General features: G+C 42.8%; 1 protein-coding gene across 7 annotated transcripts in view; it reads left to right on the plus strand.

Annotated features, from left to right (window-relative positions):
* Positions 1-22482, plus strand: part of ATE1 (arginyltransferase 1) — a 161631-nt gene extending 139149 nt beyond the window's left edge. For 6 of the 7 annotated variants that reach the window (XM_080822854.1, XM_080822851.1, XM_080822850.1 and 3 more), the window contains one exon: positions 21777-22482. In XM_080822854.1, coding sequence (XP_080678980.1) covers positions 21777-21955 — 179 coding nt within the window. In that variant the 3' untranslated portion in view covers positions 21956-22482. Of the gene's footprint in view, positions 1-8070; positions 8154-21776 lie in introns of those variants that run through there. The other variant, XM_080822848.1, reaches the window with a different exon arrangement.
* Positions 22483-23878: the final 1396 nt, after the last annotated feature.

Raw genomic sequence — 23878 nt, forward strand, 5'->3', positions numbered from 1 at the left:
GATTTAATTGGAGAATTCAGACACTGAGTAATAAACATGAGGTACTAATTAGCAAGAAAGCGGATGAAAGCTGGGTAGTTGCTCTGAAGATCTGTCTTCTGTTGCTTGTCTATTAATTAGAGTGGGAGAAAGATGAGCCCCAGGAACCACAAACATTGACCGGATGCCCACTCAGCACTGCGCCGCGTGTGTCTCCGCATCCCCAGCATCTCAGGAATGGGGTGCCTGGGCCCCCAGCCGAGAAGTACAAGACTTGCTTCCCACCCTCGGGGAGTTTACAGTCAGGTTGGTTAGGCTACCCACAGAGAAAATGGCAAAACGCAACCAGAATACTCTTCCTATAAAAGGCTTTTTCTGCATGAAAAACCACTTTTGATAGATGTGTTAATCAGCTTGACGGTGATACTCATTTCACAGTGTGTACGTGTATCCAGATACCACGCTGTACACACTACATATGCACGATCCTAATTCTTGTCGGGTTTACCTCAGTGAAGCTGGGTGGAGGAAAGCTCCGTTTTAAAGTGGTCATAATAAAAGGAAAAACTCAGTAGACAGTAAGATGGCTTACAGGGACAAAATTGCTGAGGTTTTAAATTGCATTTTTCCAGGCAAAGTTGGCCAAAGTAGAAAAAAATGCTGCATGCATTTTCCTCATTGCTAATTTTTCTTAGGTATTGAATTTATTGCTCATTCCATTTTAGTCTCTGAATTGTGAGAACATTTAAAAAATTATTAGAAATGGATATGCAGTATCCATAGAAATGCAAATCTTTGCATTTTTAAAAATGCAAAGTGAACTCTGTAAGAGTTTCACTTTCTTCTCGCTACTTTGGCTTCCATCAGACCTGCAGGCTTAGATCCCAGGGATGGATGGGGTGAGGATTTTTTTTTAAAAAAGTTATATTTTCTCTAATTTGCATAAAAGATCTTGGAAACTTTGATTATGGCCATTAACTCTGTTCACTGGCCTTTGCATTCCCACCATTGTTTGGGATTAAAAATAAAATCTAGGGGCGACTGGGTGGCTCAGTGGGTTAAAGCCTCTGCCTTCAGCTCAGGTCATGGTCCCAGGGTCCTGGAATCAAGCCCCGCATCCAGCTCTCTGCTTGGCAGGGAGCCTGCTTCCTCCTCTCTCCCCGCCTGCCTCTCTGCCTACTTGTGATCTTTGTCTGTCAAATAAATAAATAAAATCTTAAAAAAAAAATCTAAAGTGTGTTTTGAGTATGAAAAAGCTTTAGGATTGTAGGATAGCTGGATTGTTCATGGCTGGTGAATCTGGGGCCAGAAGTGGAGCTGATTCTGGCCTTTCTTCCTAGGTAAACAGTGCCTCTGTTTGCATTAAGCATGCTTCGAGACCCGCAGATTGTCTTTATCTTGATATTCAGAAAAATCAGGGGCACCTGGGTGGCTCAGTCAGTTAAGCGTCTGCCTTCCACTCAGGTCCTTAGGTTGTGATCTCAGGACCCTGGGATTGAGCCCTGCGTCGAGCTCCCTGCTCAGTGGGTAGCCTGCTTCCTCCCTTTGCCTCTGCCCTTCCCCACTACTTGTGTGCACTCTCTCTCAAATAAATAAATAAAATTAAAAAAATAATAGTAATCACTACTTACAGTGGAGAGAGATGGCCTTCACTTTATCTCAGCCTTTTATGAGGATTTTTGAGGGACCTAATTTGATGTTTTGTTTCGGTTGCTTTTTTTTTCTCTGACAGCCTTGGTTTCATTTGCTAGTGCTGTATGTTTCTTTATTTAAATTTTTTTGCGAGCTTCAGTGAGGCAAGTGTCATTCTTATAGATATCCTGGTTAGCTCTGAGACTTGAGTTTTGTTTGTTTGTTCTAAGATTTATTTATTTATTTAGAGAGAGCATGAGTAAGAGGGGCAGAGGGAGCCAGAGAGAGAATCTCAAGCAGATGCCACCCTGAGCACAAAGCCAACACGGGGCTCGATCCCACCACCCTGAGCACAAAGCCAACACGGGGCTCGATCGCACCACCCTGAGCACAAAGCCAACACGGGGCTCGATCCCACCACCATGACGTCATGACTTGAGCCTAAACCAGGAGCCAGATGCTTAACCGACTGTGCCACCCAGGCACCTAGACTTGAGTTTTTTATGGTTAAGAAGTTTTAGACATCTGTTCATTCATTCATTCAAGATTCTTTAAAACAGTGAATGTGCAAAGTCTCATTTTGAGATTGTTCTTAATTGCAGTATGTAATGAAAGGTCCTGATACGATCATTTTTTTCAGTTAAGGAAATAATCTTATAAATCCCCTACTCATTTTGAATAATAAATTATTAAAAATCAACACAGTGAGTTATTTATTAAGTCAGATCAGACTTATTGAACTTTGGCTTTATTGATCAGTGTATTTGGTTTATAGCATTGTGTGAACTTTGAGCCAGAAGTTAAAGAAAGTAATTGATCTTAAGGTTCAAAAGCAGATAGATAATTTTAAAGAACACAATATATAATAAAACCTGAAAATATTTTAAATTTATACATAAAATGCTATAGTTTTGTTTTTGCTTATGAAAATAAGTAAAATCCTGAAATATACTACCTTTGACCACTAATCTCAGAGATTACTAGGGGTTTTTATGCTAAAATAACTTAATTACAAAGACATGGCCCAATAAGAATGTACTAGATGTTTTACTAAATTTCCTTTGTGAGTTCCCTCTTTCCTTCTTTATATGTGTGAGGGGGTGGGGTTGGCGGGTGGAGTATACGTGTGTGTCTCTCTCTCTTTCTTCATGTATTAATAATCCGTTCCTTCTTACTGCTGAGAAGTAGTCCATGGTATGGACCATGGTTATACCACAGCTTGTTTAATTATTTACCTGTTGAAGGACATCTGGTTTGTTTCCATTTTAGGACTCTCACCCAAAAAACCTGCTGTAAACATCTGTCTCACAGGTTTTCATGTAAACTTATTTTTTGTTTCTCTGGGATAAATGACCAAGAGTATAATTGCTAGGTTGTATGGTTAAATATATGTTTAATTTCTTACAAAGCTGCCAAACTGTTTATAGAGTGGCTGTACTATTTTCTATTACCACCAACATGTATTTAAGACGATGTTTCTTCACATTCTTGCCAGCATTGGTTTTGTTACTGTTTTTGTTTTAGCTGTTCTGATAGGTGGATAGCAGTAACCCACTATGGTCTTAATTTGTGTTTCCCCAATACCTGTTGATCATCCTTTCATGTGCTTACTTGCCTTCTGCATATTCCCTTCAGTGAAATGCACCCCATGTCTTATTTGTTTTTATATGGCTGAGTTACTAGAGTTGTTTATATACTTTTTTATTTTTGTAAAGTTTTTAAAATTTATTTGAGGAATTTCTATACCCAATGTGGGGCTCAAATTCACGCAAGATCAAGAGTTGCGTGCACGGGGCGCCTGGGTGGCTCAGTGGGTTAAAGCCTCTGCCTTCAGCTCAGGTCACAATTCTAGGGTCCTGGGATTAAGTCCTGCCTCAGGCTCTGCTCAGCGGGGAGCCTGCTTCCCACCCACACACCACCACCACCCCCCCCCCCGCCTCTCTGCCTACTTGCGATCTGTCAAATAAGTAAATAAAATATTAAAAAAAAAAAGAAAAAAGAGTCGCATGCTCTTCCAGCTGAGACTGCCAGGTGCCCCCCTTTATGTATTTTTAAATACAGGTCCTCAGTAGCTTGTCTTTTTGTCCTTTGTTGGTTTTCACAAAGGAAAAGTTTTTAATTTTGACGCTGTCCAATTTATCATTTTTTTCTTTTTCTTTTATGAATCATGCTTTTTGTGTCCTAAGAACTCTTCAGCAAGCCCTAGGTATCAGAGGTATTCCCTCCGTAGTTTTATACTTTTACATGTAACATATGATTCATGAGTTAGCCTTTGTTTAGGATGGAAAGATTAGATCAAGATTTAGTTTTTTGCCTATGGGTATCCAATTGCTCCCAAACTGCTGATTACAAAGGCTCTTCCCCCACCGAATTGCTTTGGCATTTTTGTCAAAATCAGTTGGCCGGACTTGTGCGGTGCTGTTTCTGGATCCTCTGTCTTGTTCCACAGATCTGTGTGTCTACCCATGTAAATACTACACAGTCTTGATTGCTGGAGCTGTGAAGCAAGCCTTGAAGTTGGGTAGAATGATTCTTCTCCAACTTCATTCTTTTTCAGAGTTGTTTCAGCTCTCCCAGTCTTTCTGTATAAATTTTAGAATAATCTTGCCTATATCCGTAGAAGTACTTACAAAGATTTTGTTGGGAACTGTGTTAAATCTGTATATCAACTTGGAGAGAATTAATATTTTTCTCAAAAGTCTTCCAATCCATGAATTTAAAAAGTGTATGATTTAGTGCATTAAGTACATTCACATTGTTGTGCAACCATCACCACCATCCGTCTTCAGATATTTTTTCATGGCCCCATAACTAAACTCTACCTATTAAACAATAACTCCCATTCCTTTCTCAGCTCCTGGCAGCCACAAGTCTAATTTCTGTCTTTATGAATTTGACTGTTAAGTCCTTCATGGAAGAGTGGCATCATACATTATTTGTCCTTTTGGGTTCATTCATGCCTTCAGGGTTCATTCATATTGTAGCGTTAGAACTTCATTTCTTTTTAAGGTTGAATGATATCCATTGTATGGATAGACCATATTTCGTTTACCCATTCAACCATTCATGGACACCTGGGTTGTTTCCACTTTTGGCTGTTTAAATAATGCTGCAATGAACATGGGTATCCTCCAAATATCTCTTTGAAACCCTGCTTTCTATTTGTTGGGGTCTATGTCCAGAAATGGAATTCTGGATTATATAATAATTCTAACTTTTTTGAGGAACGACTGATACTGTTTTTCCCAGAGGGCACACTTTTACATTCCCACCAGCAGTGGTGCGAGCATTCCAGTTTCTCCGCATCCTTGCCAGCACTTGCTGTTTTCTGTTTTTTTGACAATGATCTTCTTAATGCGTGGGACATGGTATTTTATTGTGGTTTCAATGTGCATTTCCCTAATGATGAGTGATGTTGAGCATCTTTTCATATGATCATTGGCCACCTGTATGTCGTCTTTGGAGAAATGTCTATTCATGTCTTTTGCCTGTTTTAGAATCAATTTATTTGGGTTCTTTTGTTGTTGAGTTTTAGGAGTTCTTTATATCTGGGATATTGGTCCCTTACAAGGTGTGTGATTTACAGTTCAGTTGATTGTGGTATGTTGATCTTTTATCCTGTGATTTTGCTGGGCTCATTTACAGTTCTAGGAGGATTTGTTTTCTAGCACCCTTGAGATTCTCTACAGACACTGTTATGTTGTATGCAAATAGGGACAATTTTATTTCCTCTTTTCCTATCCGCATGCGTTTCAGTTCCTGTTTTCAGTTCTGTTCCTATTGCTTTAGCTAGGACTTCCAGCACTATTTTGAGTAAAACTGGTGAGGGTACGGATTCTTGCCTTCTCTTTCTTTCTTTCTTTTAAGGATTTTATTTTTTTATTTGACAGAGAGATCACAAGTAGGCAGAGAGGCAGGCAGAGAGAGGGGGGGAAGCAGGCTCCCAGCTGAGCAGACAGCCCGATACCGGGCTCGATCCCAGGACCCTGAGATCATGACCTGCGCCGAAGGCAGAGGCTTAACCCACTGAGCCACCCAGGCGCTCCACCTTATTTCTAACCTTAGGGGGAAAGCGTTCATTCTTTATCAAGTTAAGGAAATCCCTGTGCAATCCTAGTTTTCTGGGAGTTTTTATCATGCCTGGTTGGATGTTGAACCCTTGAGGTGTTCCCCCCCCCCCCCCCCCCCCCGCAGCAGTTGATGTGACTATGTAAATGTTTTCTCTAAACTGTTAATAGGGGAGGTATATTGATTGGCTTTCAAATACTGACTCAGCCTTGCCTTCTGGGAATACGTGCAGCGGCAGGATCGTGTTTGCCCACAACTTGTAAAGGATTTCCGCATCCATACGCCTAGCGGGCACTGCTTTGCAGTTTTCTTTTGCTCTGATTTAGGTTCCTTCTCTTTTATTTTCTGAAAGATTTTGTGTAGAATTGGTGCTCATTCTTATTTAAATGTTTGGTAGAATTCTCCAGTGAAACCATTGGGGCCTAGAGATTTCTTTTTCAAAATTAATTACAAACTCAATTTCTTTACTAGCTTTAGGGCTATGTACATATTGGGTGAGTTGTGGCAGTTTATGTTTTTTTGAGATTATTGGCAGAAAGTTTCCTTTCTTGCTAGGCTGCCACTTTCCTGGATCTCTATTTAAAGGGAGGTTTTTCTTATTACTTTTTGTTTGTTTGTTTTGTCTCAGTGCACTGGCTCTTCGGGGCTGCTAGCTTTCCAGTATCCCCTCTGGAAAACCTGAGGCAAAAGGAAAGCCCAGGATGCTCACCTTATCGTGCCTCAGATCTCAGAGTCCCTACTGGGCTGCCTCTTCTTTCATTTCTCTGTCTTCTTACGTTTGTTGTATAATGTGCAGGGTTTTCTGTCCTATGGGACAGGAGGGAGAAGTAGGCAGAGATTCTCTTCTGGAAGTGGAAACCCTCCTGTCTTAATTTAAAAGAAAAAAAAAGTCCCAGAACTATTTTTTTGTAGTTAGAAATGTGTAAACTATTACTGTTATTTTAGCTGTGCATTTCCAGCTATATTGGGAAGAATATTAAACATGCTGCCGGTAGTTAATGTGTAGCAAACGAGTAATTGAGAAAATCTGGTTAATTTACTACCTGGTAAAAATGAAACCTGATAAAATCTGATCCAAGTTTTGTAAAAGGCTTATTTGTATCACTAACGTTAACTTGCCGTATGAACTTTCAGAGAGATTATAGCAACCAGTTTTAGGTTTAAAAATCCAAAAAAGAAAACTTTCAAAAGCATAAAGCTAAACAGTAACGAAGCACTTACAGAGACGATACCACTGACCCTTACTCCTCACGTTTTGACGGTCTGTAAACTGATTCTTAAGGAATTATCAATGTCTCTTTTTCTCTCATCTATGTTAATATATTGGGTTTTTTAGTCTTCACTGAGTCACTTTATCAAGTCACAAATAAAATTAATTGGAAGTCTGCTGACTTCTAACACAAAATTAGTGGATCAGAACATTATTCTATCAGATATAAAAAGACAAGCGGGGTTATCTTGTAGGTTCCTATTAGCGCCGTTGTCCGGGCACTCCTGAGGTCCACCCTCTCCACTCTGAAGCTTTAATGGAAGCAGAAATGAAAAATGGCCCCATGAAGATGGTAGCATAGGAATTCCCTGCTGTAGCCTTGGTTTTTGGTTTTGGGGTTGGATTTTTTTAGTGGGGGAGGTTGCTAGTTCTCTGTCCTAGAGCACTATTTTTAAAGCCAATTGCAAGAAATTGTTAACATACCCTTAGGTTCACGCGCTGGTGTGTTTTAAAGATCTCCTCTTTGTCTGATGGCATGATGGGGTATTTCTGTACTGTTATCTCTGGGCCCCACTCCCTGAGACTCTGATGGCCCCACAGTGTATGTTGAGGATCAGAGTTGCCTAAAACCTCGCACAGGACCCTAAGATGCCATCAAAATGGAGAGCCAGCGCAGTAGAATTTAGCTCACTGTCTGTAATACCTGGTTTCTTTGGAAGACTGGCAGCACTTTCTTCTGCCTCTGGGACCATTCGTTCACACGGAAGTTTAGATGAGCCCTCAGGGGCGACTTCGCACGGAGGCAGGTCCCGGCCTGGGACCAGCACTGCGGTGGGGGGACCCTGCCTTGTGTGCAGCCCCAGTCAGCTGACTCAGAAGCTCCCTCCCGTTTCCAGGAGCTCCGCGCGCAGGCCTTCCCCACACCCAGCTCCGGCCCACAGCTTCACACGGTAAAGGCAGCGCAGATGTGAGCACTCTCTTTAAACAGAGCCTTCGTGACCGAAGTGGGCATTCCCGTGGGTGCTGAGAAGAGCGGCACTGCCTTTACTGAGATCAGCGGTGGCAGTCGTGCTGCTGCTCTGAGCACCCATCCTGGGCTGGACGCTTCATATTTATTTATTCACCAGCGCTTGAGCTCTGGGTGGCTTCTTTTGGTTTAAGAATTTTTTTTTTTTTACCAGAAACATGATTGGGTAATACGCTTGTGATTATTAAACATATGATGCGGAAAGTGAAAATCCCACAGCGCATCCCAGCGCAAGGGAACTTGCTCACACACGCACATGCCTGGCTCTGCAGAGGTAAGCGCTGCTGAAGTTTGGTGAGAAGGCCTCGGGTTCTTTGCTGTGGATATGCTTTTTAATTCCAATTTTTAATTATATCATTTATTTAACATACAATTTATACATATAAATTAAATCATTCTAAAAATATCCTGTGGCTCGTTTTTTACATTAACATTAGGTTATCTTGAAAAATCTTTATTATTGTATAATAGACTTCCTCATTCTTTTTAAAAATAAACTTTTTGGGCGCCTGGGTGGCTCAGTGGGTTGGGCCTCTGCCTTCGGCTCAGGTCATGATCTTAGGATCCTGGGATTGAGCCCTGCATCCGGCTCTCTGCTCATCGGGGAGCCTGCTCCCTGCCCCCCCCCCCCCCGCCTGTCTCTATGCCTACTTGTGATCTCTGTCTGTCAAATAAATAAATAAAATCTTTGAAAAAAATAAAAATAAACTTTTTTAGAAGAGTTGTAGCTTTACAGAAAAATTGCAGAGATAATGTAGAGCCTTCTCCCATACCCCATACCCAGTTTCCTCTCTTGTCAGTATCTTACATTTTTCTCATTCTTTTTTTTTAAATAGACTTTTTTGCAGCAGTTTTCGGTATATAGAAAAATTGAGCAGAAAGTACGGAGAATTTCCATCTGCCCTTCAACTCCCACCTCCCATTTGCCACATTATTAACATCTTGCATTATGGGATACTTTGGATACAACTGATAGCCAGTATTGATCCATTATGATCAACTGAGGTCCACAGTTTACATTAGGGTTTACTCTTTGTGTTGTATGTTGAGTTTTGACAAACATATAGTGACATGTGTCCTACAGAATGGTCTCGTTGCTCTAAATACCCTCTGTGTTCTGCTTATTCATCCCCCTTCCCTGCCATAAACCCCTGGCAACCACTCATGTTTATCCTGCCTCCACAGTTTCGCCCTTTCCAGAATGTCATAGACTTGGAACCCTATGGTAGCACATAGCTTTGTCAGATTGGCTTCTTACACTTAGTCATATGCATTTTAAGTTCCTCCATGTCTTTTCACGGCCTGAAAATTCATCTCTTTTCATCACTGAATGATAGTACTACGGTTGTTTATTCATTCACCCATTGCAGAACATTTCTCTTGCTTCTGTATTTTGGCAGTTACAAGTAAAGCTCCTTTAAACATCTGTTTGTAGGTTTTTGTGTGGACATAAGCTTTCAGCTCCTTGGGGCTCCAGGCAGGCTCAGGTGATAGACCATGGGACTCTTGATCTTGGCATTGTAAGTTTGAGCCCTGCATTGGGTGCAGAGATTATTTAAAAAAAAAAAAATCTTTAAAAAAAACACCGAAGGGGCACCTGGGTGGCTCAGTGGGTTAAAGCCTCTGCCTTCGGCTCAGGTCATGATCCCAGAGTCCTGGGCTCGAGCCCCGCATCGGGCTTTCCGCTCGGCAGAGAGCCTGCTTCCCTTCCTCTCTCTCTGCCTACTTGTGATCTCTGTCTGTCAAATAAATAAATAAATAATCTTAAAAAAAAAAAAAAAAACTGAAGAAAAAAAGTTTTCAGATCCTTTGGGGAAATACTGAGAAGCATATTTATTGGACCATATGGTCTAAGTGTGATTACCTGTACTTTCTTAAAGGCTATATACAGTGATATGTATTATTGGTAATCATTACCCTCATTGATGGACATTTAAGTTTTACGTAGTTTGCTATTACAGATAATGCCACAACATACTCTTAAATATACATCTTTTTGCACACATACTAATATTTCTGCAGGACACAGTCCTAAAAGAATTGCTCTAAGACCATGTGAGTTTGCCTGGCAAAAGACAAGTTGTAGACCACAGCCTCCTAACCTCAGCTGCACGTGGTGTTACCGTGTCTTCCTGAGGCTCAAGAGCAGGATTTCAGCTCTAACCTGAGGATTTGGAGGTCGGATTAATGATGGTAACTGAATCCATGCACATGGATGAAGTTTCCTAGGACGAAAGTGTAGCGGGGAAGAGGGGATGACCTAGAACAGAACACTGTCTGTCTCCCAGCGTCTGACGGTCCGGTGAAGAACTGGCCTGGTGGAAAGAGAAGACCTGGGGCGAGTGTTGTCAGAAAGGCTGGAGTGGATTTCAGGGAAGAGGACGTGCTCCTCTGAGTTTACACTCTGCTGAGGGAGATGAAAGCTGAAATGTGTTCATTATATTCAAGAGCAGTGAGACCTTTGACCTCAGTGAGTAGAGTGGACTTGACGGAGCAAGACACACATGGCAATAAATAGATTGTTCAGTGAGTGGGAGGCGAGGAAATGGCCGTTAAGTAAATACCCTTTAAAGAAGGAGAGAAAAGTGGAATGAACTAGCTGGAGGGTAAACAGAGACTACAGAGTTTTGTGTGTTTCTGTCCGAAGGCAGTCTTAAGCTTTTGTGAAAGGGAATAGAAAGGAACTAGTTAAAAAGAAAAATGGATTACAGGAGATGTTGTAATTTACAGCGATTGTATGCAGATCGGGTTGAGGCCAAGAATGGGGAAGAGGACGCATTTCCAGATCGAGACCTTTGGCAAAGAAAAGTGAATTTGTATTTGCTCTGAAGGCAAAAATACTATAATTTTGAATTGAATTTTATGCCCCTGGGAATTCTCAAAAGTTTTGCTCTGTTTGAAGGTACTTTTGGAAGTTTCTAGCTCAGTTCCAAAATCCTTGGATGGAATCAGAATTAACCCAATGCCAGTTTCATTTGTTGGAAATAAGCGTTGTGGCTAGTTTTCATTGTGAATGGTTTTAGGACTCAGTGAGGTCACATATCAGTGAGGCTACTGATGGGATTACCTATTATCATGGTAATAAGTTTTCATGAATTGTCAAATATGGAATTTAAAGCTATTGATTAAAAAAACTAATTTGTCAAACCAACTGAACAACATAGATCATAAAAAAAAACACTGAATTCAGTGTATTTGATAATCAAAATATCAGCTATCCATGTATCGACTTACATTAAAAGCAGTATTATCCTTTCTTTTCCCTTTTTTCAGATTTAATAAATATTAAGATTTTTATTCTTAATCTTGATAGCTGAATTTCCAGATATTATGATCTCTAACATGTCAGAAGAAACAGAAGCTGAAAATACCTCAAGAGGCTGTAGTGATGGGAATGTGTCAGAACAAAATTCAACAATTAGTACAGATGTAAGGCTGGGGTTTCAGAATCCACAAATACAATATGATGAGAGGCTGAAGAAAACAGTTTAGCATCTGTTAATTTTTTATTTTGAAATTTCAAATTTACAGAGAAATTGTAAGACTAATCCAGAGAACTTCTGCACACCCTTCATCCGGATTCCCCACTTGTAAATACTGGCCTTCTCACTCCCCCTCCTTTATTCTGTATTTTTTTCTGAACCATTTGAGAATAAGTTGCAGATATATTGCTCCATCACCCATAAGTATTTCAGTGTGTATTGTCTGAAAACACGGATGCTTTCCTACATAGCCAGCCATCCAGACCAGGAAAGTAGCAAGCAGTGTTACATTACTACCATCTAATCCATATAATCCTGTTCAAATTTCCCAGATTTTCCCAGTAATGCCCTTTATGACACAAAAATGCATGCACACACTTGCAAACCTACTCTCCTTTTTCCTCCTCCTTCTTCTTTTTTTTTTTTAAATCCAGGGTGCAAGACAGGACTGTATGCTGCTTTACTGTCATGTCTCTTCAGTCTCCTTTCAGAACTGGAACAGTTCTTTGTATATACCCTTGTCTTTTACTACCCTGACATTTTCAAAGGTACATTCCAGTCACTTTATAGAACATTCCTCAGTTCTGTTCATCAGCTGTTCCTCATAATTAGATGTAGGTTACATGGTTTTGGCAAGAATACCCTAGAACGGGCGCTGTGTTCTTACTGCATCATGTGAGGGAGTGGGAAGTGATGCTGTCCACCCAGCTCACTGCTGGGCGTGGGAATTTATATCACGTGGTAAAGTAATAGGTGCCAAGAGTCTCCACTCTAAAATCAGTAAGTATTTTGTATATGTTAATTACTGATAAATATCTTATTGGGAGATACTTTGAGACAGTGTAAATATCCTGTTCTATCAAACTTATGTCGCTAGTTTTTACATCCACTAACGATGATTCTTTATTGAATCACTTATTACTGAGATGGCTGCCGAATGAGGATTTTCTGATTCCATCATTCCTTCTACTTCTATTGATTGGCATTCTGCTGGAAGAGAGAGCAATCCTTTCTCCTTGTTCATTTGTATCCGTGTGGACTCCTGGAATCCTAGCATTTTAGTCAATGTATTATAATCCATTGCTCTCATTACTTATTGTGAATGCTCACATTGTCTCAGATTTGGCCAGCGGGAACCTTTTCACGGTGACTCCTGTGTTCCTTTGACATCTCCCCATCCTTGTTTGAGCATTTAATTACTTTGTGGCCCCAAATATTCCAGGCTCATCTTGTACTTCACCTGACCCAGCTCTGCATTCAGGCCTTTCTTTGAGGAGCTCTAATTTTTGTCATGGAGAGTATATTTGGAAAACACGATCTGGACAGTAAGTGTGCTCATCACTACAGGGCTTTCTTTGCTTCCAAGTCCTCTTAGCAGACAGATCTAGAACAGAATGGTGTGTGTGTGTACATGCACGGGTGTGCACACATACACACTTCTATTTTTACATCTGCTTGTCTATAAAATGTGTAAGAACCATGAGTTTTCACCAGTACTTCCAGTTCTAATCCAACACAATAGAATTTGTTCTAGTCTTCTGTCTCTCTCTCTCCCTTCTCTGACAGAGCAATCTGACTCCCATTTTTCTCAATATATGTATTTATATAACCAGTTCCCTTGCATGTTACTAATCATGTGACCACACAGGTCAGAGGTGGCCCAGTCCTGCCGGCCCTGAACTTTCCCGACCACCTCTTCGGCTGCAGCCCCAGCCCCTGCACACAACAGCAGCTATGCAAACCAACTTCCCCTTTATCTTGGAGGAATTCTGTAATGGGATGTTTTGTGTGTTTTAATGGACATTTCTTTCATTATATTGTCATCAGTTTTTAAATGTAGCCTTTCTTAGGTTAAACACTGATGGTGAAATAGGAAGTATTTAAGAATATTCAAGGGTCGGGGCATCTGGGTGGCTCAGTCGTTAAGCGTCTGCCTTCAGCTTAGGGCATGATTCCAGGATCTTGGGATCGAGCCCCACATGAGGCTCCCTGGTTCGCGGGAAGCCTGCTTCTCTCTCTCCATCTCCCCCTGCTTGTGTTCCCTCTCTCGCTGTCTCTCACTGTCAAATAAATAAATAAAATCTTAAAAAAAAAAAAAAAAAGTGGGACGCCTGGGTGGCTCAGTGGGTTAAAGCCTCTGCCTTCGGCTCAGGTCATGATCCCAAGGTCCTGGGATCGAGCCCCGCATCAGGCTCTCTGCTCAGCCAGGAGCTGCTTCCTCCTTTCTCTGCCTGCCTCTCTGCCTACTTATGATGTCTGTCAAATTAATTAATTAATTAATTAATCAATTAAATCTTTTTTTAAAAAGTGACTGGCAATATTTTTCCTTATGGATGATGAAAATGCGTAATTCTCCCTAATTGCTTTTGGATTCTCAAAGCAATTTTTTGGAGCCTCCCACCAGCTGGGCTTGAAGAATTAGCTGACTGACCTGAGTTCATTTCTGACAGGTACTACGTGTTCCCGTGCCGAGCCCTTTGATCCCCATACTGAACACTCCTTTCACACATCCTCCCCACCCTCCTCCACGGTGATCGGAACATTTGTTAATACCTCCTGTCACTCCAGAATATTCTAAATCATGTTTTATTTTGAACTTTCCAGAGTTGCATTTGGTTTCAAAGTTGAGTTCTATCATGTCTCTCTTCACAATTTCACATTCCTTATGTCACAACTTCCCCCCAACTGTATTTAGCTTCATTCACATTGCCAGGTCCGCCACCTGAACCACCTTCTTCATGAGAAACGTTAAATATGTAACTTCTCTTCATCTTTATGTAATAATGCAGTGGCAATAAATAATGAAGTTAGGAAAATAGACTGTTTCATCATTTTCAGGAAAGTGTAGATGTTATAAGAATAATGAATGAGTCAAATCCCCATAAGAAGAAGTAAAGCCTTGATCTCTAGATTCTTTTCCTTGGAAGATACCTGTGATGCACGGTTCCTCTTTTGTGACTAAAAATCAAGCAGTTGTGGCCCCTCATGACGAGATTTCCTTGAAGACTAAAACATCATTGATCTAACAGTACATTTGTATTGCCAGTGATCAGATGCTCAACTCAGAGTTCGAAGGATTGCCTTTGGTTTTTAGTTTACGAAATTAAATTGTTATCCATTAGAGAAAGAAAAGGTAGAAGAGGTCCTTGTTGACACACATTTCCTTTTTTTTTTTTTTTTTAATCAAGATTTCATTTATTTACTTTAGAGAGTGCTTGAGCAGGGGGAGTGGAAGAGGGAGAAGCAGACTCCCCGATGATCAGGGAGCCCGATGCGGGGCTCGATCCTGTGACTCCAGGATCATGACCTGAGCCAAAGGCAGACGCTCCGGCACACATTTCCAAGACCTTCCAATAAGCTGGCAGTTTCCCTTGGATGAGATGGCAAATGGTCGTTAATCTTAGAATGGGTTGTTTTTCTGGTCTCTTTGGGATCCCATTAAGAAGACTTCTGTTGTGCTGTATGGATTGAACTGTGGAGGGTTTTGTCTACAAGCACTGATGGCATTTGTCAGGCAAGCGAGTCAGCGTGATCACACAAGGTTTTGTGAGGATTGGGATGCTTTTTTTTTTTTTTTTCAACTTTAGTAAATAAATCATAACTTTTTTTGGTGTTTTAAGTATCTGGCAGAATTTTTCTTGTTTAGGTTTTAAATTGGTTTTAATAAATGGGCTAGGAATCAGAATTGGCCTTCATTGCAAATGTAACGGGTGATAATAACACTGTGGAGTGTTAAGCCCAGAAGCGATTTTGTCTATGTCTATGATAATCGGTGGTTTCTGAAGTGTTGTGTTTTTGTTTTTGTTTTTTTAATAATTAAGACTTTATTTTTTATTTTATTTTTTTTAGAGAGAGGGAGAAGGCACATGTGAGTTGGGGGAAGGGCCAAGGGAGCAGGGGAACATCTTAAGCAAGCTCCACACTGAGTGTGGACCCCAATGTGGGGCTCAATCTCATGACCCTGAGATCATAACCCTGAGACAAAATCAAGAGTCAGACACTTAACCCACCAAGCCACCAAGGAACCCCCGGTTTCTGAAGTTTAATACAGTATACCCATTGAAAGGGTGATTGATTTCACTTTCTGGCCTTAATTTTAAGTTATGCATAGAGTGTGATCCCAAACTCCTGATACCTAAATGCATCCTCTGAAATTGTTAAGCGCTGGTAATGTGGATGGGAGTCAGGGAGAAGTTGAGAGAGAAAGGGTTCTGTGTGAGGGCTGATATCGCTCTGTTTACTTCTAGATTATTTGAATATTTACAAGCATTACTTTTATGATTAAAAAGATACAAAATTTAAGAATGAATGTGCTTATTAGAGTATTTGGTAATTTTGTTGACTAATTCCCAGAAAATTTGTTACATGAGTTCAAGTTATTGATGTGTCAGGTTTGTTTGTTTTTTTAAAGATTTTATTTATTTATTTGACAAAGATCACAAGTAGGCAGAAAGGCAGGCAGGGAGAGAGGAGGAAGCTGGCTCCCTGCCAAGCAGAGAGCCGGATGCGGGGCTCCATCCCAGGACCCTGAGATCATGACCTGAGCCGGAGGCAGAGGCTTAACCCACTGAGCCACCCAGGCACCCCGAAATGTCAGGTTTTAAAAAATTTATAAAAGTGTGTCTTTCATTTTCATTTGTTTCTCCTATATGTCTTGTAGCTCTGCACCCCCTTTTCTGACAGTTCTAGAGGCATATCTTTGGCATGTTTGGGTAGACAGAATTCTAGGTTACATTTCAAGTCTGACTTGCAATTTAGGTCTTTTTAGGTGGGAGAGAAAGGCTGTCAGTGCTGCTTCTTATCTGTATCACGTTTCAGTGCCTTTTTTAAGGTCAGAGTTGTTTTAACGGGGAAATTGAAGAATTAAGGCAATTAAGAAAACTATTTGTATTTCAGTAAATCAATAAAAAGCTTCAGATAAGTGAATTGGCGATAGAGTCAGTGCCGTGTTAAACAACATGACGATAACACTAACGCCACGAACTTCCAAATTATTTAAACACCAAGACCAAATACATTTGCATCTCCAAATAATACTAAAGAGGATGGGGAGAGGATTCCAAAATTGATCATTACCTCTTTTTTGTCGTTACATGTGATGTTAAAAGGAATCGCTGGTCAATAGCTGCTTTTTATGTTTAAGATTTTATTTATTCATCTGAGAGAGAGACAGACGGAGCCTGAGCAGGGGAGAGAGGCAGAGGGAGAAGCAGACTCCCCCCTGAGCTGGGAGCCTGATGCGGGGCTTGATCCCAGCACCCTGGGACTATGCCCGGAGCCGAAGGCAGACGTTCAACCATCTGAGCCATCAGGCGCCCCCCAATCCCTACCTTTTTTTTTTTTTTTTTGGACAGAGATCACAAGTAGGCAGAGAGGAGGAAGCAGCCTCCCTGCTGAGCAGAGAGCCCGATGTGGGGCTCGATCCCAGAACCCTGGGATCATGACCCGAGCCGAAGGCAGAGGCTTTAACCCACTGAGCTACCCAGGTGCACCCCCCCCCATACCTACTTTTTACTTTGACTCAGAACAAGACCTCAAAAGTATTTGGAGTAAAAAGAATTGGGGAGCTTGATTGATTTCTGTGCTATAAGGCTCTCTGAAAATGCAATAAATTAATTTAGAAATTCTATGAAAATTAATTAACTATATATGTTTTCACAATGGATGCAGCAGCATGGGGTCACAAGCCAACGTGGAATTCGGTGGTTGAAGCTCGCATATTTGTAGTCCTTCTCCCAGATTTGACACCCATTTCATTTGGAAACTCTCCCTGTAATCTTAAAGAGAAATGAACTCTCTATTTTGACAAATGAGATGATTTCGGTGCAAAAAGGTGCTTTTGTGACAGCACTGGGACAGGGCTCGGCAGAAAGAGGTGCGTGTTTGCTGTAGGAAGCTGCTGGTTATGTGCTTAGTGCTCAAGGCGGAGGGGCTTTGCAGGGAGTATTAGATCATAAATACCCGTGAATTTCTACTCATAAAACTACTTCTGCAGCGTTTCTCCAGTGCTTATCACTCAGCTTGATGTTAACTATCGGTGAGATGTACAGGCAGTCATGAGACCCTTTAAGAATGTAGTAACCGGCACGTATTCGATCCTTATCGGAGCTATGCGGGCTGGAGGTCAGCCTTCGGGGCTAAAAGGGAGCATTTTTCTGCTGCTGTCTCTCAGCAGACATACTTTAAAATTCCAATTTAAAAAATTCAAAGGCTTTAGATTTAGACGATATTGTACAGTTTGGCCAGTGTTCTTGCTCCTTGGCTGCTCTCAGTGACCTTTACCAGTTTTCTATTTGTATTAGACTCTAAACATACTCGAGCCTACCTTTTTTTTGCTGCATTTATACCCAGGTGATGGAGTTAGTTTTTGTGTTGCAGTATGTGGACCTAGAAATCCCCAGAGCTGACATCAGGAACCAGGCCCTTGCCCTTCTCCTTTGTCACTTATCTAGTAAAGGGTGTGGAGACCTAGCAAATGCGAAGTATTTCATTGTGTTAAAGTATGTGGGTTTCCTCCTTCAGCTGGACAAAGTAATTTGTTGAGCACACATATTTTGAAGTCGGTATGTCCAACCAGAGCACCAAAACCACTTCTGGTACTTAAAACAGTGAACATTGAATGCGGGGAATCGGTGATAACAGAGAGTGGTGCTGCTGAGAGCCGGGCAAAGGACAGAGTGACCCAGAGATGAGCGACAGTTGGAAGCCACTGCCTCTTCTGGGCCACCCCTGCGCCACCCCAGGGTTACCAATAGAAGCTGGAACCTTAACCACTTCAAGCGTAGCTGTCGCTGCTGCTGAAAAGCAGAGCCAAGAAAGAGGCCAGGTTTGGGGGAGAAACCCTGGCTCCGTCTCCCCCCGCCCCCTGGTCCAGCCTCCTGCAGCGCAGAGCCAAGCAGTAGAAGCAGGGAGGGCAGACAGGCCTAGGCATGGTGCTGGAGATAAATCAAGTAGTGAGCGGTTGGATCCCTGCCTCTCCAGATTCTGTCCCCCTTCACCTTGATCTCCCCTGAAGTGAAAATCTAAAACTACACTGGCACTTGGTTCTGAGGACATGAAGACCCTCTGGCTGGCATCCTTGGTGTCCCCTTTCCTTCACATCTGCATGCCTTCCCACGTAGGGTTCTCAGTGGACCAATGTGGCGTTCTCTGACAATGGAGAACTTCTTTTGGGGTAATAGTACATGATGAGCTTGCATCTCCCTTTAACAAATTTCTGAACAGATGTAGAGTATAATTTTGGAATGCCCTACCTCATTTTATCACTTTCTGATGATTGAGATCAGCTAGCCCATGCTATGAGTCCAAAAATGTGATGTCTCTTTCTCTTTTAAATATTGGAAGCGTAGTTTGACTTCTGTCTCTTCTGAAACTGATGCTGGATGATTAACCTAGACTAATTAGTGAATACCCAGTGGAAGAAACAGCTTCAGTTGAGGAAGAATAAACATTTAACTGTTGCTTAAATTTCACAGTAAAAAGGGATGTAATTCAGTTCAAATGTTTAAAAACATAGAGCCTTCTGTGAGGTGCCCAATAAAATGTTGAATTTATAGCAACTCTATTGTGAAACTATGATGACTTTTGAAGAAGTTTATAGCTGAAAGATCCTGAGAAATCTTCTAAAAGAATCCTTTTGTTGAAAAGGAAACTAGCAGTTCCACTTTTCAGTTTCAGAAGACCCAAATTAAATTTTTTTTAAGATTTTATTTATTTAATTGATAGAAGATGCAGGGAGAGAGGGAACACAAGCAGGGGGAGTGGGAGAGGGAGAAACAGGCTTCCCGCCGAGCAGGGAGCCCCATACAGGGCTCGATCCCAGGACCTTGGATCATAACCCGAGCCAAAGGCAGATGCCCAACGACTGAGCCACCCCAGCGCCCCAACCCAAATTAATTTTTTTTAAATGCCTAACTCAACCTTAAAAACAACTATTTAAAATTATAAAAGCCTTATGCCGATTATAGAAAATCCAAGAAATGATGAGCGTATGTGTGTGTGTTTCCCACAGTGTCAAAGTCTCTTGTAACGCTCCTGCCTCCAGAGGTAGATGCGTTTATTCGTCCAGCGAGTATGTATGGAGCACCTGCCGTCAGGCATTGTGCTGGACACCGAGGAAATACTAGTGGGCAAAACAGTCACAATTTTTCATTTAATTTGTATTCACATAGGGCTTCCTAGTGGAAAAGGAAACAGGCAATAACTACGTATGTCATGTGGTAGTCAGTGCAATGAAGGCAGTCAAGGAGCGCTCGGGGAACCGGGCGCTGGTTTGTAGAGAGTCCGGGAAGGCCCTCTGAGCCAAGCTCCGAAGTCATCTGAGGAAGCAGGAGGGTGAGCCGGGTTTTTTCTGGGGGAAAGAAAGGGTCTTTCTAGGCAAAGGGAATGGAGGGAAGTAACTGTAAAAAGGTTGATGCATATTTGCTCTGATTTGTTGTGTGCATATACTAGGCTTATAAAGAACAGTAGTTACCTTGTGCCTCCGTTTTTTTTCACTTAACAATCTGCCCTCCTTTGTCTTTTTGATAGCTGTGTAGCATTTTATCACATGCCTGTAACACATGTAACAGATGTTACACATCTGGCCGGTTCTCCGTTGGTGAACACGTGCGTTGTTTCCATGTCCTCAGTACCGCTGAGTGTGGCTCTAAACACGCTTATGCTCACGTATAAATACTGACGTGTGTGTTTCTCTGTTCTCAGCCCACCTAATTTTTTAAATTATTTTCTTCAGATTTTATCTATTCATTTGTTTTAGAGAGAGAGTCCAAGTTGGGGGAGGAGCAGAGGGGGAGGGACAGGGAGGTGGAAAGAATCTCAAGAAGACCCGTGCTGAGCGCCAAGCGGGGCGGGGGCTCGATTTCATGACCCTGAGATTTCAAAACCAAGAGCTGGGCGCTCAACCCCGACTGAGCCCCCCGGGCGTCCCAACTCAACCCACTTTAAAAGGCTTAAGAAAATACCGATGCTCAGGTTTTATTCAGACCAGTTTCTAAATCAGGATAGTCTGGAGGAGGGATCCAGGACTTTTTTGGTATTTTTTAAAGGGTCCTCGGATGATTCCAGTATGTGGTCAGGGTTGAGAACCGCAGCTGCAGGATGATTCTTACAAGTGGCCTGGCTGAGTCAGTGACAAAAAACATGGTACATTTTAGTTGATAGTGTAAAGTTGTTCCCTGTATTAGAATTAGGAGCAGCTGCCAGTAGTAGAAATCTAAAGTCAGGGGCGTCTGGGTGGCTCAGTGGGTTAAAGCCTCTGCCTTCGGCTGAGGTCACGATCCCAGAGTCCAGAGTCCTAGGATCGAGCCCTACATTGGTTTCTGTGCTCAGCAGGGAACCTGCTTCCTCCTCTCCCTGCCTGCTTCTCTGCCTACTTGTGATCTCTGTCTGTCAAATAAATAAAATCTTAAAAATTAAAAAAAAAAAAAAAAGAAATCTAAAGTCAGTTGGCTTAAACAAGATCGTTTCATTTTTCTATGAAATTCTTTACATAGGCAGACCAGGACTAGAGTTGTGTTACACGGAGTCCTCAGGTACCCGGGTTCCTCTGGCTTTTGTTTTTGCTGACCTAAGGGAAATCTTCTAATCTCAAGAACAGGAGAGACACAGAGAGAGAGAGACAGACAGACAGACAGACAGAAGAGGGGTCAGGGCTTCTGCCATGACTTCCATGATGCAGGCAGCACAATGAGGGAAGAAGGGTTGAAGGGCACAGACCAGCTGTTCTCTTAAAAGATGCCTAGAAACTTCCACGGAACACTTCCACTTGTGTCCCCTGGGCCAGAGCTTGGTCACAGGGCCGGACCCAACTGCAGGGGAAGCTGGACACAGGCTTTCCTCCAGGCGACCAGTGTGTCCTGTAGAAGCCAGGGCTTTGCTTATCGAAAAAGGAGAAGAACCGGGAGCCACAGCCACCAGGCGCCCCTGCCCTGTCCCCTCCCCAGGGCTGTGAGCTCTGCCCTCCGCCCCCAGATCCTGAACGCCCCAGGGCCAGGACCTGCCCCGCTCGAGTCCGCCTGGGCCTCGGAGTCACAGAAAGCTTCGTTGCAGCGCGGGGAACCTCAGGACATCGGCCTGGGGGAGACGCAGAGTCAGTGCAGTTCGGACCCAGGAAGGACGGTGGCAAACCTGACCGCCCGAGAGAACAGCGGGCTGAAGGCCCGGGCTTTAGCTGTGTACAGCTCTCCTCCGACGTTTCAGCTCCCCCAGGGGTAGGGCCTCTTCCTGCCTGCGGGTGTCAGTCCCCGCCGTCCCCGCTCGGACATCCCGAAGGGCGGTGTCTTCCTCCCTCATTCGTATCGCGGGAATCATCCTTGCATTCGGGGGCGAAAGCAGCGGGACCGTGACTTGGCTTAATGCGTCTTCTCTGTCCTTGCAGTGGACGAAGGTCGCAGCAAGGAGCCTGACCGGCTGCAGGTGTTCCACAAGAAAGCCGTGCTGCCCTACGGCGTCTACAAGAGGCAGCACAAGGCGGCGGCCGAGGAGGCGGCGGTGCTGCAGTACGCGCGGCTGGTGGGGCAGGCGTGCGCCGAGCGGATGCTGCTGCTGCGGAACTGACGCGCCCGCGCCCCCCCCCCGCGCCGGCCCCCTGCGCCCCCCTGCGCCCCCCACGCCCCTCCCCCACCCCCTAGCGCCCCCGCGCCCCGGGGACGCCCCCGGCCTGCCCGCAGAGGAGACGTTTTTTATTTTGACTCTTCTATGGCTTTTCTAAACTATTTCGTGGCGGTGTTTGCGTGAGAATCCCCGGCCCCTGTAAAGATTTGAAAAACCGGTCGTGACCTGGCCTCCTCGTGGGGGTCTCTCGTTCCGGAAGTTTGTTTTATGAACAAGATACGGTATCGATGTCTCATGTTAAATATTTTGGAAAGTAAAATGAGTAAGTGGCTCTTAAGTCGTTTAAATCACCGTCGTGCTTTTTTGGTCCAAGAAGTTACAGCCGACTCTGCTCAGAGCCGTTCAAGACGTCGGCTGATGCCCGGAGGCCTAGGGCTGCCGAAGAGGCGGGGAGTCGGCCTCCCTCTTCGCAGACTCTTCTCAAGAGCACCCCGTTTTAGTATCCCTGCCGAAGGTTGTGCAGTTGATAGAAAGAAAAAGAAAATACAAACCTTAAAGGCGGTCCAGTGAGCCTCAGAGGATCCTTTACCCACGACAGCCCCCCTGCTGTCATGTCTGTTGTCCTGACACGATTGTTTTTTCCTAGACTAATTATTACTCTCAAATAATTTTACTCTCAAAAGTATCCCAGTTTGACAACAAAGTAATATGATTACCCTAGTTGGACATATTATTCGTTCTATTTCTAAAAATCGAAGAAATGGAGGTTTTGGGGGGGGTTGTTGGTTTTTTGTTTTGGGGGCTTTTTTTTTTTGCCTGTTTTAGGAAACTGTTAGCTCCTGCCTTGACCTAAGACCCATCAGAAGTAACTATATACTAAATTTTTCACTCCTTAGAACTCAGAACACTTGTCTTCGGTTATTGATTAAAAATTAGTTAATATCTGACTACTTTTATAGCTGTGCTGCAGATCACGTTTGATGAAGCATAGGAATCCTCTTGACCTCTGTTCCAGGGCAAGGGGTGGAGCAATCCCTTTTTTGCCCTTTGATTTGGGAGTCAGCACATGCTCGCCCTGTGTCCTCTCACTTGCTTTTGGCCCCTCACCCAGTCCGCAAATGTCCCTTGTCCACCCCGGTCAAGGTTGCAGGCCCTGTGCTGGGAGGAAAGAGACTCAGCCACTCAGTTCACAGAACAGAATTGTGTTGGAGACGATGAAGGACCGAGGAGGGTTAGTTTCCTGCGCGCTCTCTCAGCTGACCCCCGGGCTTCTGCCCGCTGCTTGGCCACTGAGTTCATTCCATTCCCCATTTTGCCTGTTTTCTATCAATATTTTTTTTAAAAACCACATTATAAAACATAGTACTTTGAAATCTACTACTGGTTTTAAACTTTTCTTCTAAATACACTGAATTTAGATAAGACATTAGAAAATAATTTCGGTTAGCTAAAAGAAGGATCATTAAACAATGATTTTAAAAATCACATGTCTAGGAATTCAACATCCAAATAAACTGTGTATTTATTCATTCAGAGGGTGTGTGTGTGTGTGTGTGTGTGTGTGTAAAACAACTGCCACATGCAGGTACTTTGCCAACTGAGGTGAGAGTAGCGAGGAAAGCCATTTTCTCTGATCGTGTGGGTTTTACATTCTTCTGAGATTTTGTTCTTCAAAGTCGTCTCCCAAGAGTATTTGATAGACTCTTGTTTGGAAATGCCTTCAGTATCTGTAGATTTTTTTCTGCTTCCTCCGAAAAGATAGCTTAATGTTTTTAGAATCACAAAATGGTACTCACTGTAAGCAATTCAAATATTAATAAAACTATAAATAAGAAGGTAAAATATAATCTGAAATTCTACCATACTAGAGAAAGAGAGAATTGTTATATATCTACACACATACATACATAACTTGGATATACATGG

This window comes from Martes martes, assembly GCF_963455335.1.
Source record: "Martes martes genome assembly, chromosome: 14".
In the NCBI taxonomy this organism is placed as follows: domain Eukaryota; kingdom Metazoa; phylum Chordata; class Mammalia; order Carnivora; family Mustelidae; genus Martes; species Martes martes.